Raw genomic sequence first — 16,840 nt, 5'->3', positions numbered from 1 at the left:
TCTTTTGCGGCTGAACCCTAGGGTAAGTACCAAAGAGATTCATGGGGAAGGAGGGAGGATATGTGTGCCTGCATGGAAGACCTAGATGAACAACAGTTACAGGTAAATGCAACACTGTTTTTCATCTACGGACTTCCTGTGCAGTCCCACATGGGAGATTACAAAAGTTAATTACCTGGGTGGAAGTAGTGACTAGTTGTCACAGGAAAATTGATTGCAGAACTGCTGTGCCCACCGCCGTCTCCTTTCTGTCTAGGACGTCAAGGGCATAGTGCTTAACAAACGTGTCAGCTAATGCCAACATCGCCGCCTTGCAGATATCCTAGATCGGAACTCCTCTCAGGAGAGTTGTCGACGATGCCTGAGACCTGGTGGAATCAGCATGAACATCCAATGGACAAGGTAAGTTCACAGTTCTATAACACAACAAAATAGTTTGAACCACCCAACAAGCCAAGGCTTGGGGACTAGCCTTCCTACCCTTCTTTCAGCCCAAGAAGCACACAAACAGGTGAGAATCTATTCTAATAGGCTTTAAATGATCTAAGTAAAAAAGAATTGCCCTACGTACATCTAACGAATGAAGGGCCTTTTCAGCCTCCGAATTCTGGTTACGGAAAAACATTGGTAAGGATAGTTCCTGGGAAAGGTGGAAGCTAGACACTACTTTAGGTAAAAAGTCTACTTTTGTCCTAAGGACCACTTTCTCCGCATGGACTTTCAAATAAGGGGGTTCACAGCATAACGCAGCTAATTCCCCCACCCTCCTGGCCAAAGTAACAGCTACCAGGAATGCCACCTTCATGGATAGAAAGCGCAAGGGGCACGTGGCCAACAGTTCAAAAAGGTTTAGACATGAGTTTGGTGAGAACCAAAGGTAGGGACCACTGTGGGACTATAGCCCTGACAGGGGGAAACAAATTATTCAACCCTTTTAAAAACATTTTGGAAGTATAGTGAGAAAAAACTGTTCTCCTATCTACTGGGGGATGGAAGGCGGAAATGGCCGCCATGTAAACCTTTACAGAAGAATTAGACAAACCCCCTTGTTTAAGTTCCCAAAGGAAATCTAGAATTCCTGATAGAGAGGAAGAAAGAGGATCAAGGACCCTTTCCTGACACCAAATGCTACATTTATTCCACTTAATGGTGTAGGATTGATGAATGGACAAGCGTCTTGCATTTTGTAACACGAGTCACTCCCTCAGAGAAGGTGTGCGCTGAAGGATCAGCCAGGCAGTGAGTTTGAGTTTCTCTACTCTGTGGTGGAATACACCTTTCCACAATAACATCTGGTTCTATTGGGAACTGGTACAGTCGAGACTGCAATCTTAGGAGAATGTGGAACCACGGCTGCTGCAGCCAGTACAGGGCTATGATGATGGCCGACGCTCCATCCACCTGAATCTTGCTGATCACCTTGACCAGAAATGGAAATGGGGGAAACATGTAAAAGAGGTGAGTGAACCATTTTAGTTGAAATGCATCCCCAAGTGTCTCGCAGCCTACGCTGCCTCTGGAACAGTACTGAGGAGTCTTGTGATTTTCTTTGGAAGCAAACAGATCCATGTCTGGAAAACCCCACTCTGAAAATACGGGGCGTAAATAGACATCTTGCAGCGACCGCTCGTGATTGTCCCCCTGCAGCCTGCTTAGACGGTCCGCTACTGTGTTGTCTATGCCTGGGATATGGACTGCTATCAACCAAACTGAATTGTCCGTGGCCCAGTTCCAGAGTTTCTCTACTCTTCCTTGCACAGAGCCACCGACACTGTGCGCCCCTGCTTGTTTATGTTGTCATATTGTCATATGTTGTCATATTGTCATATTGACTGTTGTCATATTGTCCGTAAGTATCTGGACGGACCTGTTCCTTACAGTATCTGCAAATGAGAGCAATGCATATAACACTGCCCTCAATTCTAAAAGTTTAATGTGCTCTTGTTCAGATTCATCCCATACATCATGAGCATACCCTTTACAGTGAACCCCCCAACCAAGGGTGGATGCATCTGTAGTAACAGAGACATGTGATTGTCTACAACCAAAACGAACCCCTTTAAACAGATCAGAATTAATCATCCACCAATCTAAAGAACCCAGAACTTGTCAAGGCATATTAAACTTCTTGAGCTGGCGGTCCCGCTCAGGGCAAAACACAGCGCTAAACCAAAGTTGCAATGGGTGCATATGTAGACTTGCTAGGAGAACTACAGCAGTGATAGAGGCTATGCAGCCCAATAAGGTTTGAACCAGTCAGGCGAACTGGAATCTGCATCTTTTGAATCTTTTTATCAGCGCCTTTATCTTCAGGGCTCTCTCTGAAGGCAAAAACCCTGCATTCTGTACACCATCAATAACAGTTCCAATTAACTAACCCTAGAAGGGTCAAGTTTAGACTTCTTTTGATTAACGAACAGACCCAATTTCAAACAGGTGGATAAAATTATGGTGACTTGTCTAGTCACATCGGCAGCTGACTGACCGACAATCAACCAGTCATCCAGGTAGGGAAAAATGCAACATCCCTGGATCCTCAGGAAGGCTATTACCACTGCCACGCATTTAGTAAAAACCTGTGGAGCAGTGGACAATCCAAAAAGGAGAACTCTATATTGGAAGACTCATTCCCCATAGGTAAAGTGTAGGAACTTCTTGTGTTCCTCAAACATTGAGATATGAAAATAGGCGTCTTTCAGGTCTATCACTGCAAACCAAGACTGTGGCGGCGGCAGCAACATCAGCACTGCCTGCAAGGTCACCATCTTAAACTTATGAACTCGAATAAACTTATTGAAATTACGGAGGTCTAAAATAGGTCTAAAACCCCCATTTTTTTTCTCTATTACAAACAGATTAGAATACAAACTCAAGAGTGAAGATTGACCTGTAACCTCCTCAATGGCTCCCTTGTCCAGAAGGGCTGAGAACACCGACAACAGCCCCTGGTTGGGCCCCTTTATCAGAAAAAAACAGGGAGTCACAGGTAAGGTAACTGTAAAAACTCAACTTTATAACCAATTTGAACAATTTTCAAAACCAAAGCATCAGAGGTGATCTTGCACCATTCTGCAAAAAATGAACCCAGTCTGATCCCAAACATAGGATCAGGTCCCTGTAGTTGTCAGAATTGTTTTTGGGAGTGGGCCTGCTCCTTCGAATGCTGCTGATGAGCTTCCCGTTTGTCCTTATGATTTTGCTTTCTCCTAGAAAAGGACGACTGAGGGCTCTGATAGGACCATTGGGTATGGTAGGCATACCCCTGGTAAGGATGGAAGCAGTGCTGATGACCCCGAGAGAAGGATCTATACTGGAATCTTCCAGAAGAATGATGCTGGGAAATAACTCTGTAGGAGCGAGCTGTAAGTCTGTCCTTCCACTTCTTAGAGAGATAGTCATCTGTTTTTTCTGAAAAGAGGGTAGGTCCCTTGAAAGGGAGATCTTCAACCTTGGTCTTGGTCTCTGCCGGTAAGGCTGTAGTTCTCAGCCAGGCAAATCTCCATAGGACTACTACAGAGAGTAATGATCTTGCAGAAGTGTCCGCCATGTTTCTGCTAGTGTTGATTTGATGGCGAGACAAACAGACCACCTCTTCCTGGATGATCTTGAGAAAGATTCTTTGATCTTCAGGCAATTTAGGAATAAAGGTGGCAAATTTATTCCAGAGTAACAACTGCCATCATGGTTGCATAATTAGCTATTTTAATATTAAAGATGGCTGAGGTATACATCTTATGCTCCATAACATCTATCTTTCTGCTCTCTTTATCCGAGGGCACTGAGAGAGACCCTTGCTTAGGCTTGGATTGTATTTCCTCTATAACAAGCAACAAAGGAGGAGGATGCAGAGACAGGAAGGAGCAGGGGTCGTCCTTGGTCCTATACAGGTTTTCAGTCTTCCTATTAGTGGTGGGAGTGGAAGCCGGTTTCAGAATTATGCCATTGAGAAGATCCACAAAGCTCTCAATGATAAGAAAGGCTATCGCAGGAGTAGATCCCAAATAAATGTGTTGCAGGATCTTGTCTTTTGACTTCGGTTCCGTAGATGTCACATCTACCTCTAGAGCCTTAGCCATGCACTGAAGCAACTCCGAATATGCACGGAAATCATCCATCGGTGAGGCTTCCTCTGAAGGACCAATCACACCCTCTGGAGAGTCAGATGGAGGCGAGTTGCAGGGCCTAGGTTGTAGGGAGCCATCCTCAAGGCCCATCTCCGAGTTTTTCTAGTACCAGTGTAGGAGTATGCCCTCATTGCTAGGGACCTCAAGCAGTCCCTAGTCAGACATTCTGAGTAGTAGGAGCCTTCTCTGTGGTGGCGATACAAAGCTGCATCTTCACTGGCACAGTAACTCCTCGAGTAAGGGCTACCCTCTCTATATGGGTAAGGGCTCATCCGATGTCTGAAACATCCTCTTCCTTCTCGGGAAGAGTGCGATGACCGTGAGCTGTGGTGCGGTGACCTGGAACGCCCCGATGGAGTAGGGGGCTTCTCTACTAGAATCACATCTTCCTCCAACCAGCTCTTAGAATGAGGGGAACTGTGGGGTGATGAATGATCGCTCGACCCCCGATGCCTCTTATCACGGGGCTCGAATCTGACGTCCCCTTGAGGCTCAGTAGAAGTCTGGGAGGAGATCATGCTTTCTAAGATTGCCTTCTCGCGCTTTGAAGATTGATGTCTTTTCTTCCTTCTTTTTCTCCAGATTCGAAGGTGGATCCGATACCACCGTCAGTTCCGAAGCCTTCGGAACTGAGGAAGATTCACTGCTGATTTTGAGGGGACCTTCAGTCTGAAGACGCGAGTGACATGGAAGGCGTTCTGCTCTGAGGAATCTTGGAACCTGAAGCCTTTGATCCGGAATTGTCCCGTTGGGACCGAGGTGAACGGTCCGGGTTAACAGTCGGTGCCGAAGATGTCCCGCTCTGAGGAGTCCTCAACTCCAAGGGAGTCGGATCTGAGGTAGGCATCACCGGCACCGAAGAGCTGCGGGCCATTAAGGCAATTGGATCCAATGATGGGCGCGACTCCGTATGGGCTGGGGATGGATGGGAGCATGGTGTCTTTGCTCCCGAAGACCCGCGATCGGGTAGAGTCAAAGAACTCGATGCAGCAGAGGCCTTCATCCTGGATGGTGGGTCCGTCGCAGCCATGGCCTGTTGCCATAATGAGGCCTGCAATCTCCTCACCCATTCTGCTCTGACCTTCGGGGTGAAGGTATAGCAGTGTTTGCATGCCTGTGTGTTGTGGGTCTCCCCCAAGCAATACAGGCAGTTCAAATGACCATCAGATCTTGTCATTTTCCTATCACAGAAGATGCACCTCTTAAATAGAGCCTTCTCCGACATTTTCACCAATGCTGAACAATAAAGCTCAAACAGTGAACTAGAACCTCCAGTACCGGCGGCAAAAGAGGAACTGAGGGTACGTCGGGGACGCCCTGCCTCTTAAGAGCTGTTTTTGGCAGGAAAAGCGACCACACATGCGTGTTGAGGCGAGGGTGCCCCCTAGTGGTTCTGAGCTATAAAAATATCTGAAATCAGCAGGCCTGTGCATGTGCAGTCCCATGTGGGACTGCACAGGAAGACCGTAGATGAACTATATGTTACATTACCCTTGTATCCTCCCTGAGTCTGCCACAAGAAAATTCAATCAGAAGTGTTTTGAGAGTTGTGTGTTCGGAACTCAATTTTGAAGTCACAAGGACCTGACTTGGGCCAGGACTGTGCCACATGGGAAGAAGAGAATTAAGCCTCCTCAACCCAACCCCAGTAATATTTTCCTCACCTGAAACAGTCTTATGGAACTGCTATTAGCCGAAATGGAGAAACCTATATGAAGCCATCAGTACATTTAGGTTTTTCCAGTTGGGCAAACAGTGGTTCCTCAGTGCTGTTTATAGTGCTGTTTATAGTCAGGAAAACAATGTGGTGGAGAGAAGAGACTTAATGCCCCTCTCCCTGTAGTCCGAATCAAAATACACCTAGGTCACATTCACATGAGCATACTGGCTCAGCTTGGCTGTTAATATGAAGCAGATTTTTTTCCTGCTTCCACACAGCAACATGATGCATTTGTGCACCATCTGACTTTCCGCTGGCTTTGCTGTGATCTTTTGTAAACCTTCTTTACTATTATATCTTAGGAAAGATTGTAGGAAAGCAGAATTGGATGCAATGTGAAAAGGAAAGTTTGTGGACCATTCACAGTCCTGCCCACACTGAGGCCATTTTTCCTGATTTCTCTGGATAAGGATGAGGTTTCCCCCGTTTCCTTCCATGTCTTCACACCATGAATTTTCCCAGAATAAATCCTGAGAAGAGCTGGCAATGCCTGCAATTCATCTCAAAGGATATAGCCATATTCTTCCCAAAGGACTGGAAGTTGCAAAATCCCGTATTACATTCCATGTCAGGGAATACCATATTCACATCTCATATTTCAGCCCTAGGGAAGATGTGTGTGCATATAAGAGGGCAATTCCTCATACTTCCCCTCACCCTGGTCAGCCATCCTTCAGTTCTGCCATCACGAAAATGATTTTTAGGCTTCCTTTTCACCAGCAGTTTGGCACTGATAAGCCTCTGAACACATGCAGAGAACTGAGCATATAGAGAGGAAACTGGACACAGGCTTCTTCTTAAAAAGAGAAAGGTCTTTATAATGCTACTACTAGATATAGTACAGAGCACAGAAATGCAGGGGAAATTAATATAACATAAAGGCTAGGCAGAGCTAATCAAAGTATAATAAAACATTCTGCTAGGCTATGTGAGAGTTTCAGATATTTCTTCCCATCTCCTTCATTGAGATGGGTACCAGCATTCTCCACGGCATAGGCAATGAAGGCAAACACCCACCCACCCTGCCCATTTCCCCCTGGTCCCAGTCTAGTGGGATATGGCTTCTGGACTTGTCTCCACACACAACATGTTACACAATACACACAGAACACTTTGCACAGTACAGTACACAGAATAAAGGATGTTCAGAGTTTTTAACCCTTTTAGCATTGTTTTCAGCTCTGTATTGGATTTCTGCTGTCTCCAATTTCTGCAAATTTGCATCTGCATACCCCAATGCATTTTTTTTAATGTCCCAGCTGTGGATTGCATTGACTAATACCATGTAATCCACCTTGAGTCCCAGTGCGAAAGGCAGACTATAAATAATGTAAAATAAATAAATAAATCCGAGTGTCATGCATTAGGACTTCACTAACTGCAGTAGTACACACTCCCCTACCCCCAATCTTTCTGGTGATATCTGGAAAAATACAGCAAGGAACACTGCCTCCTTCCTAACCAGCAGATCTACTCAAGTACAAAACTGCAGCTTACTTACCATGAGAAACCGTAAGCTGCAACCTTCTTCTGTTAGTATTTATCTGCTGATAGGAATGAATGACAGACCTAGGCAGTGGTTAAATATTTGGGTGCTGTTCCTTCTGCATATGTAGTCCTCATATACAAAATGTAGCAAAGGAATATATTAGGGCAAGGAGAGACAAACTTAAGATTGCATTTTCTTCATCATGAAGAAACGGACTGGTGCAGACAGATACTTAGCTTGCACGACTGGATTATTTTTTTTTGAAGTGGAGAATGCACACTGTGCTAAATCATTCAACGGACGAAGTGCAGAACATGCATTTGCTTACCCTTCGTCCTGTACCCTTGTGGACCACAGGAACTCGCTCCTCCCCTGTCAGAGAATTTATGTCCAGTTTGCTGGGGTCCTTACAGCGCTGCCTTCTCTGTTTAGGCTTCTCTGAAAAAGTCTGAAAGTAACAAGAGAAAAAATGCAGATGCAGCTTATTTCTGAGTAAACATGCATAGCATTGAGATGAAAGACTTGTACTTACTGTGCCAAATCCAGGAATTTCAAGGGTGTAATCGGACTGCTGTCTCAGCCAGTCCAGAAGAGTCTTGTTTGGAACAATCTTCTCTGCCTGGACATTAGCGCCTGGAACTGTCTGCTGAGTTGAGGTAGAGATGGCTGGTCCATCAGGGTTTGGATTACTTGGTACAGTCTGGGCTTGATCTTCCTGAATAATATCACGGGAAGAAAGAAATAAAAAGTTATTGTTGAAATATTGAAGCAATATAACATTTTCCAAATGTCACTGAAGAAGGAACATCATCTCTCCTATCCTGTCATGGCAGTGTTCCTGGCCAAACTCAGGCTATTTATTACAGGGATGAGAAACTTCTGCAATGTTATAGAAGCCTACAGCAAACTTTCCCATCAAGAAGGGCAGCTGTATGTCAAAAGCAGTGCTTTACATACTACAGATACTACATGACGTGTCGTTCCTGACTTGGGGCATCATCTGCAAAATTAAAGGATGTTCCACAGGCTTACCTACTAACACAGCTGTATGTGGGACAGTGCTGGGATGAATGTCAGTAAGAAGCTGGACATGCCAGAATCCTGGCCTGGTCAGCACCGCTATCTGAGCAAGGGCATTCAAGCAGCAGTACTGATCAGGCATCGGTTGTTTAAAAAAATGGATCTCTCTGTTATCACACAAATCTACCACATTGCATACAGCTTGGCATTGCATACAGCTTGACTGGACTAGACAACAGGACAGCAGAGTTTATTCTTGTTTTCAGGAACATTGAGGCACCTTAAATTCCTACAACCCAGGTAAGAAAAGCCTCTTTACATTTCTCTTGATAGAAAAAAAACGTTCACCTGCCTTCTGATGTCAGAACACGAATCATGGAGAACTATTCAAGGTCCTGAGTATGCAGTAGAGCAAGCCACTCATTAAGTCTCCCAAACTGGAGTTTACACTGTATAGCACTAAACCAGAATTATTAGTAGTATGCAAAAAGAGGGACAAAGTGTGACAGGGCACGTGCACACACGTAAACTTGTCTGTTTCTCTTTGCTGTGTGGTTTGGCTTTCCTGGCCCAGTTTTAAGGACAGTGATGTTTCTCTGGTAGCAGGAGAAAAGAAATGCCTGGAAAACCTGAGGCAATCAGCCTTGCTTAATAGGAAAAGCCTGCCACAATTCTGCCTTAGGCAGGAGAACTGACTGAGGAAGAGGTATATAAACCTCCGGTTTTTCACCCTTAAAAGAGAAGGCAGGAAAAGGCATGATGGCTCTTGCAGCAGCATTATTCTGAACTACTACTACAGGAGAATTATCCTCCACATATGTGACAAGGGACATGTGATTTAAAAAATATGGTTGCACTTACTTGTAACTGTTGTTCATTGAGGTCTTTTGTGCAGGAGCACATGGGACTGCACATGCACAAGCCTGCCGATCAGAGACGTTTTGCAGCTTTTCATCCAGCAAGGAGCACCTCCCCCTGGCCAGGGCACATGTGGCTGCTTCCTGCCAAAACAGCCCATCGTCTAGAAGCGGCGCCCCCAACTCTCAGTTTCTCCCGAGAAACCTGACTCTCCAGGTAAGTAGTGAAGAGAACACAGCGGGGCAGGATGGAGGATGTGTGCGCCTACACAGAAGACTTCAATGAACAACAGTTACAGGTAATTACAACCATTTCCATTGTCAGTCTTCTATGCAGTCCCACATGGTAAATTAGCAAGCCACTTTCTCAAGGAGGAGGCATGGGTTCTTCACTGGAACAGTGATTGTAGGACTGCTTGACCCACTGCCACTTCTCTCCTATTGAGCACATCCAGAGCATAATGTCTGATGAAGGTGTCAGCTCAAGTTCATGTTGCCATTCTGCATATCTCCTGCAGAGGTACCCTTTTAAAAAGTGCTGCTGAAGATGCTTGCGACCTTGTGGAATGAGCATGAACTTCCAAAGGACAAGTTAGGTTAGCCTACTTGTAGCACAGTTTTATAGCCTGGACCAACCACCTAGCAATTGTTTGTGAGGTGGCCCATTTCCCTTTATTCGGACCTATGTAACAAACGAATAATTGGATGTCTGATCTACAAGAGGCTGATAAAAGAGAATCGCCCTTCATACATCTAGTGTGTGAAGTGTCCTTTCAGCCTTAGACACTGGTGATGGGATAAACACTGGGAGTATGATCTCCTATGAGGTGTGAAACTTGGAAACCACCTTTGGGAGAAATTCCAGACTAGGTCTAGAGTTAGTTAATATCCCACTAGGGGAATAATCTGATGTACATGACTGTATATGGTTATTATCTTGTAAAACAGCACTAGAGCACTTTATAATTATGCACTTTGTTCACACTTATTATATTGCTATACATTGGTTTGTTTGTTGATTAATATTCCCCCGATTATGTGATCTCTCTTTTGTTTCATATATAGGTCTAAGTACCACCTTCTCCATGTGGGTTTTAATGAAAGGTAGGTCCATGTGTAATACTGCCAGTTCGCTTACTCTTCTGGCAGAGGTAATTGCCACAAAAAGTGCCACCTTCATAGATAAGACCCTAAGGTGACAAGTAGCTAAGGTTCGAAGAGTCTCATTAACAGCTTTGCTAATACCAGCTGTAATAACCATTGAGGAACAATGTGGGAAACGGGTAGAAACATGTTATGTAACCCTTTAAGAAACTGTTTCAAAGTGTAATGGGAAAAAACTGTCTTCCTGTCTATAGGTGGATGAAACTGATCATTTTGATTATGTATTATACTGACATTCGAGAGTGTTTTGATATTGTGAAGGCCAATGGCCATATACAATAAAACGAATCTGAATCTGAAAAAATGGTTTTAGGCTACAAAATTCCGAGACTGAGAACTGTTTGCTTCAGGGGGGGAAGAAAATGATTTCTAAAATATATAAGATATTATTGAAATGGTTTACAGAGGAGGAGGTTGTTAAAGTTCAGATGGTTAAATGGGCAATAAACTGCAATAGGGAAATCTCAATGGAAGCTTGGGAAAAGGTATGGAAAAATACAGTTAAAATTTCAGCATGTACCACAGTGCGTGAAAATGTTTATAAGATGATGTATAGATGGTATTTAACACCAAAGAAGCTGGCCAACGGTAATAGTCAGATGTCTGATAAATGTTGGAAATGTAAACAACATGAAGGTTCATTTTATCATATGTGGTGGTCCTGTGAAAAGGCAAAACAGTTCTGGGGGGGTAATAGTAAAGGTTATGTCGGATATTTTACAAAGGAATATAATTAAAACCCCGGAACTGATGTTATTATGTATAAACATAGAAGACTTTGATAAAATGGACAGAGTTATGGTATTTTATATGATTACGGCGGCCAGAACGTGTTATGCACAGTTGTGGAAGGCTCAGGAGATACCATCTATGGAAGACTGGATTTTGAAAGTTCTGGATATGGCAGAAATGGACAAACTAAAAGTGGGACATGAAGGGGAAATTGTGGTCTTTGGATAGCTGTTAAGGGGGAGATAGAAACTTACTTAAGGTTAAAAGGGGGTATATTTTACTATATTTTATTGGAGTAGTATAGGGGTTTGGTATTATAGTATTATAAAGAGTAAGATAGCATATCTATATGGGAAGTAGTAAGGTTGAATAATAAGGTTCTATAGGTAATGATATTTTAGTGATGTAATAGTAATAGCAGAAGTCCTTTAGTTAGTATATATGCCTATTATACACTTATATATTCTTTATACTCTTAATTTAGATAAGTATTATATTAAGATAGTTAATACAATTATATAGATTAGATTAGTATATATTATATAGTTATATATTATATATACTATTATAGACTAAGAATTTATAGTATATATTCTTTAGGTTAAGTTGGGTATGGAAAACTGTTGGGAGTCACTAGAAAAGGGAGGGGAGAAATGTAATGGGATGGAAAATGATAATGATTATTATGTTTATGTTTGTAAACCCATCCAATAAAAATTCTTTAAAAAAAAATAAAATGAATCTGAATCAGCTAAATACACTTTAATAGATGAGATGGATACATCATCTTGTTTGAGCTTGAGTAGATATCTGGGCTAATGAGCAATCATAAGGATCCAACTCTTATTCCTGGCCCAATCAACAAACTTGCCCCATTTGAAGGCATAAGACTTTCTGGTGTTAGGTTTCCTAACATTAAGAATAACCTCAGAATCCCCTTCTCAAAGTTTCCCTACTGAATAATCAACCAGGCTGTCAGTTTGTTTGGGAATGTCATGATATTGGACTCCCCTGTAGGTGAGAAGATACAGTATCCTGGGAAGTTGTTGAAATTTGCCTCTGGCCGACACCTCATCAGCTGGAAACGGTGGAGGTAGCCACTCACGCTGCCTGGATGTTGATGGCCTCGGATCCGAGGAGTCATACCCCGCAGGGGCCCCCTTCCATTGGCAATGGTATGCAGGTGGAATATAGGAGGCCTGCCAGTGTCGTGATGCCAAGGAACGCTCTGAACCGACACTTTCCACATCGGAGAAAGGGAGTCGACTCCGAGTGGAGGAAGTTGGCGACGCGGACGAGCGCTCTCTGGGTGTGCATCGGATCCGACGAGAGGCAGCCGGGCTCGGTTCCGGTGACGGGGAACGATGCTCACTCGAGACCATGACATACACACCCGGATCCGGCACTTCCTCCGGAGCAGAACGGTCTGGAGAGTTCAGATGAGGGGAAGGCGTGCGTGGAGATACTAGCACCACCTCATCAGCAGACTTGCGCCGTGGGGACCGAGAGTGTCGATGTTTGGACTTCTTCGGCTTCTTTGATGGCGGCTCCGAGCTGGCTCTCGGATCCGACGCCCTCTTGGTGGAAGACTTCTTGCAAGCGGTGTGTGGTCTCCAAACCGCAGTTGCCTTCGGATCCGGCGTCGGAGTCAACAGGCAGGTAGGATCCGACCCCATCGGATCCGATCCCGAAACCGACTTCTTCGGATCCGACTTCGACAACACCCTTTCTCTCGACGATTTCGGAGACATCGCCACTTGTGAACCCGCTTCTGATACTGCTATACTCGCCAGTCGAGATATCGACACCGACTTAGCAGAGGCCACAGAGCCCGCTCGTGAATGCCGTTCGGCCGAGGAGCTAAGGGCAGCCTTTGGAGAGGACAACGGAGTTTTCCCCGCCACCAAAGGTGATCTGGGAGTCTCCTCTCCATCCAACACTTTCTGCCACAGCAATGCCTTCAAGCGCACAGACCTCTCCTGTCTGGCCTTATGGGTAAACTTCTGGCAGATCTTACACGTTGGGACAATATGACCCTCCCCAAGGCAAAAAAGGCACAGATCATGCCCATCTGTTTGGGCCATCGGCCCCTTCGGAGCTGAGGAAAGCAATGAAAAATCTTCCAGCGGCTGGCCTGCGCCTGCACAGTCCCATGTGTGGAGGCACAGAAGAACGAAGATGAACCAATGGAACCATGGCTGGTGAGACCAGAACATCACTACAATCACATTTGTTCCTTCAGTCTCTATTTTGCTGACCATTCAAGCAATTAGAGGGATGAGAGGATAAGCGTAAAATAGGTATTCTGACCAATTTATTTCAACTGCATCTCCTAAAGACATTGGATCTAATCCCCCTCTTGAGCAGAATAAGGACGTCTTTCAATTCTCCCTTGTGGCAAACATGTATACGTCCAAGAAGCCCCACTGTCAGAACAGAGGTAGTATGCACAATTCTTTCAGTGACTACTCATGAGTAGAGGAGCCTAATGTGCTCAGTCTATCTACAATGAGGCTGTTCGCTCCTGGGATGTGAACGGCCTGAAGCGATGCACTCTGTCTGTTGGCCCATTCCCAAATGAGTATGGCCTCCATACACAAAGTCATGCCTCCCTGTTTATGTAAAGCTCAGAAATGCAGTTGTCTTTGAGTATTTGAACAGTTTTGCCTCTCACCATTTCTGCAAAGGAGATAAGTGAATAATGCATCGCCCTCAACTCCAAAATATTGATATGTAATTTCTGCTCACTTTCCAGCCACATGCCATGATTAGAAAGATGTTCACAGTAAGCTCCCCAACCGAGTGTTGAAGCATCCGTGGTAAGCGTTTCCTCAATATTAGGTATGCCAAAATAAACTCCCTCTAGTAAGTGTGAATCTATTGACCGCCATAGTAGTAGACTGTAGTTCTAGGTATATTGTATTTCTTATCCTGAGAGTGTACCCCTGGACAGTGTAGGGACAGGAACCAGAGTTGAAGTCTCCTCATTTGTAGCCTGGCTAAACAGTATTACAGCTGTTGTAGCTGCCATGACACCCAGGAGAGTTTGATTTTTTTTTTAATGCTGACATCTCTATAGGCTATAAAGGATCTGACTAGGGATAGTATCCTCCATGCTCTCGTCATTGTTTACAGAGGCATCAAGGATAGCTCCTATAAACTGCACCTTCCTAGAGGGGTTCAAGTTAGACTTTTTGAAATTTATTGTGAGTCCCAAGTTATGGCATGTTTCTATTATCAATTTGATCTGCTCCTGTAGCAGATCTCTAGAGACGGCTGATATCAGCCAGTTGCCCAAATAAAGGTACATGGAGTATCCCTGGGTTCTAAGGTAGGCGACTACCACTGCCATGCATTTTGTAAAGACTCTAGGGGGCGTAGCAAACGGTATTGGTAAATATTCCCTTTAAATGTAAACCTCAGAAATTTTCTATGAGAAGGATGGATGTGAAAATATGCATCCTTGAGATCCAATACAACAAACCAAGAATTAGGGGGAAGTAATTGTAACACCATGTTAAGGATCACCATCCTAAATCTGTGGACCTCAACATATTTGTTTAACTTCCTTAAATTTTTATTTTATTTATTTTAATTCTTTCTACTTTTATTCCACCCTTCCCACACAGGCAGGCTCAGGGTGGATTACATTCAATAAAAACATTATAATAAAACTTACACTTTAAAATAGTTTAAAACAATAGGACCTAATGTAATACGGGTCTGAACCCTCCATCCTTTTACTGGACCAGGAAAAAACGAGTAAAATCCTCATTAGGATTCGTAAGTGGGGACTTGTTGAACTGCCCCTTTCTCTAATAATGCTCTTAGTTCTATGGCTAGAGCAGATGAGGAGTCCTATATAAACTTTGGAGGAAGACTCAGACATGGTAAACTGTCAAACTAAACTTTATAACTATTTTCAATCATCTCCAGCATCCATAAATCTGAGATGGTAAGACTCTATGTCGAACGAAAAAGGGTGAGTCTGTCATCAAATACTGTAACAACAACAACAACAACAACCAATTTATATACCGCCCTTCAGGACAACTTAATGCCCACTCAGAGCAGTTTACAAAGCATGCCATTATTATCCCCACAACAAAACACCCTGTGAGGTGGGTGGGTCTGAGAGAGCTCCAGAGAACCATGACTAGCCCAAGGTCACCCAGATGGCTTCAAGTGGAGGAGTGGGGAATCAAACCCAGCTCTCCAGATTAGAGTCCCACGCTCTTAAACCGGCTATATGGAGTATCCCTGGGTTCTAAGGTAGGTGACTACCACTGCCATGCATTTTGTAAAGACTCTAGGCGGCGTAGCAAACGGTAGAACCTGGTATTGGTAAATATTCCCTTGTAAATACTATACATTGTTTCCATTCTAGTCTGAACTGCCTTGGGTTCTGAGCCTGATCTTTGTTAGAGGGCAGGCAGGTACTCTTGCCTTGGTTTATGTGCTGGCCTCCATCTTTGATATTGCCCCTGGTTAACAGGAGTTGAGCAGCCCTGAGGATACTGTTATGGATGGTATCTGTAATACCATCTGTAATGAATGATGTTGTTGTTGGGGAACTCTTGATCCTGATTGCTGATTTGGCAGCAAGATCTCCTAAGACCTCACAGTTTGTCGATCCTTTTGCTTCTGTGAGAGGTAGTCATTGGTTTTTGCAGAGAACAGCATTTGGTGCTCGAACGATAAGTCCTCCACTCTGCTCCGTATCTCTACCAGTAAGGCTGTCTTCTAAGCAGTATCGCCAATGCCAGCACTCTAGTGGATGAATCAGCCACGTTACTGCCTGCATTAATCTGCTGTTTGGACAGCTTCAATGCCTCTTCCTGAATCATTTTTACTGGATCACTTTTACCAGTGTTCGCTGGTCCTCTGGCAGATGGTCACTGTACACTGCTATCTTGCTCCAGAGGAAAATCTGATAAGCTCCCATGATTGCTATGTCAGTTGTGGTCTTTATGTTCAGGGCTGCTGAGATACAGATTTTCCTTCCAAGCCCACCAAGTTTCTTCCCCTCTCTATCGGCGGATATGGAATGAGGTCCCTGTCAATGTCTGGCTTGCACCTCCTCAGTGACAAGAGATGATGGAGGGGGATGGGTAAACAGGAAAGGGCATTTAACCTCTGGTCTTATACAGACCCTCAGCCTTTTTGAAAGTAGGCAACACAAATGCTGGTTTCTCACACAGAGAAGACATTAGTTCTACAAATTCCTCAATCATAGGGAAGGCAATATTGGCTGGGTCTCCAGAGTATAAATGTTGTGTTGCCAAGTAGGCCCCCTCTCCTGCTTTAAGGCCTGCCATGAACTGTGTTAAAGTTTCCTGCATTGCTGTTTTACTGCTGCACCAAAGATTGCCCTGCACGTGTGTGCTCTGATACACGTGTCAGTTTCCTGCCTGCTTGTTGATTACCTTGCTGCTGCAATAGACAGTGTTAGTTGCCTAACTCCATGTCTGGATGACTCCACAAAGGACTTTCTTCCTGGGCAACCCTGCCCAGACCTATATCTGGACCTCTCAGTGTGTGTTTGGACTTTATTGCAAGTGTGCCCCATGCCAGCATTGCCATCCGCTACGGACCGCGCCTGTCCCCTGCTATGGACTGTGTTTTACGTGCTGTTCCCCCTGCCTCCATGGAAGCCTGCCTCACCTGGGCCCAAGCCACTGTTAGCAACCGGGTGCCTGCCGGGGAAACCTCCAGCGAGCCTGGCCAGGCGCTC

General features: G+C 44.5%; 1 protein-coding gene across 1 annotated transcript in view; it reads right to left on the bottom strand.

The window, feature by feature from the left end:
• CHD6 (chromodomain helicase DNA binding protein 6) overlaps positions 1 to 16,840 on the bottom strand; it is a 196,989-nt gene that overhangs the window by 8,922 nt on the left and 171,227 nt on the right. Inside the window, exons 37-38 of the mRNA XM_054979661.1 lie at positions 7,866 to 8,048; positions 7,662 to 7,781 (exon numbers count right to left, since the gene is read on the bottom strand). Coding sequence (XP_054835636.1) covers positions 7,662 to 7,781; positions 7,866 to 8,048 — 303 coding nt within the window. The remainder of the gene's footprint in view (positions 1 to 7,661; positions 7,782 to 7,865; positions 8,049 to 16,840) is intronic.

Source organism: Eublepharis macularius, chromosome 5 (assembly GCF_028583425.1).
Source record: "Eublepharis macularius isolate TG4126 chromosome 5, MPM_Emac_v1.0, whole genome shotgun sequence".
In the NCBI taxonomy this organism is placed as follows: Eukaryota; Metazoa; Chordata; class Lepidosauria; order Squamata; family Eublepharidae; genus Eublepharis; species Eublepharis macularius.
This window is presented reverse-complemented; position numbering and strand designations above follow the sequence as displayed.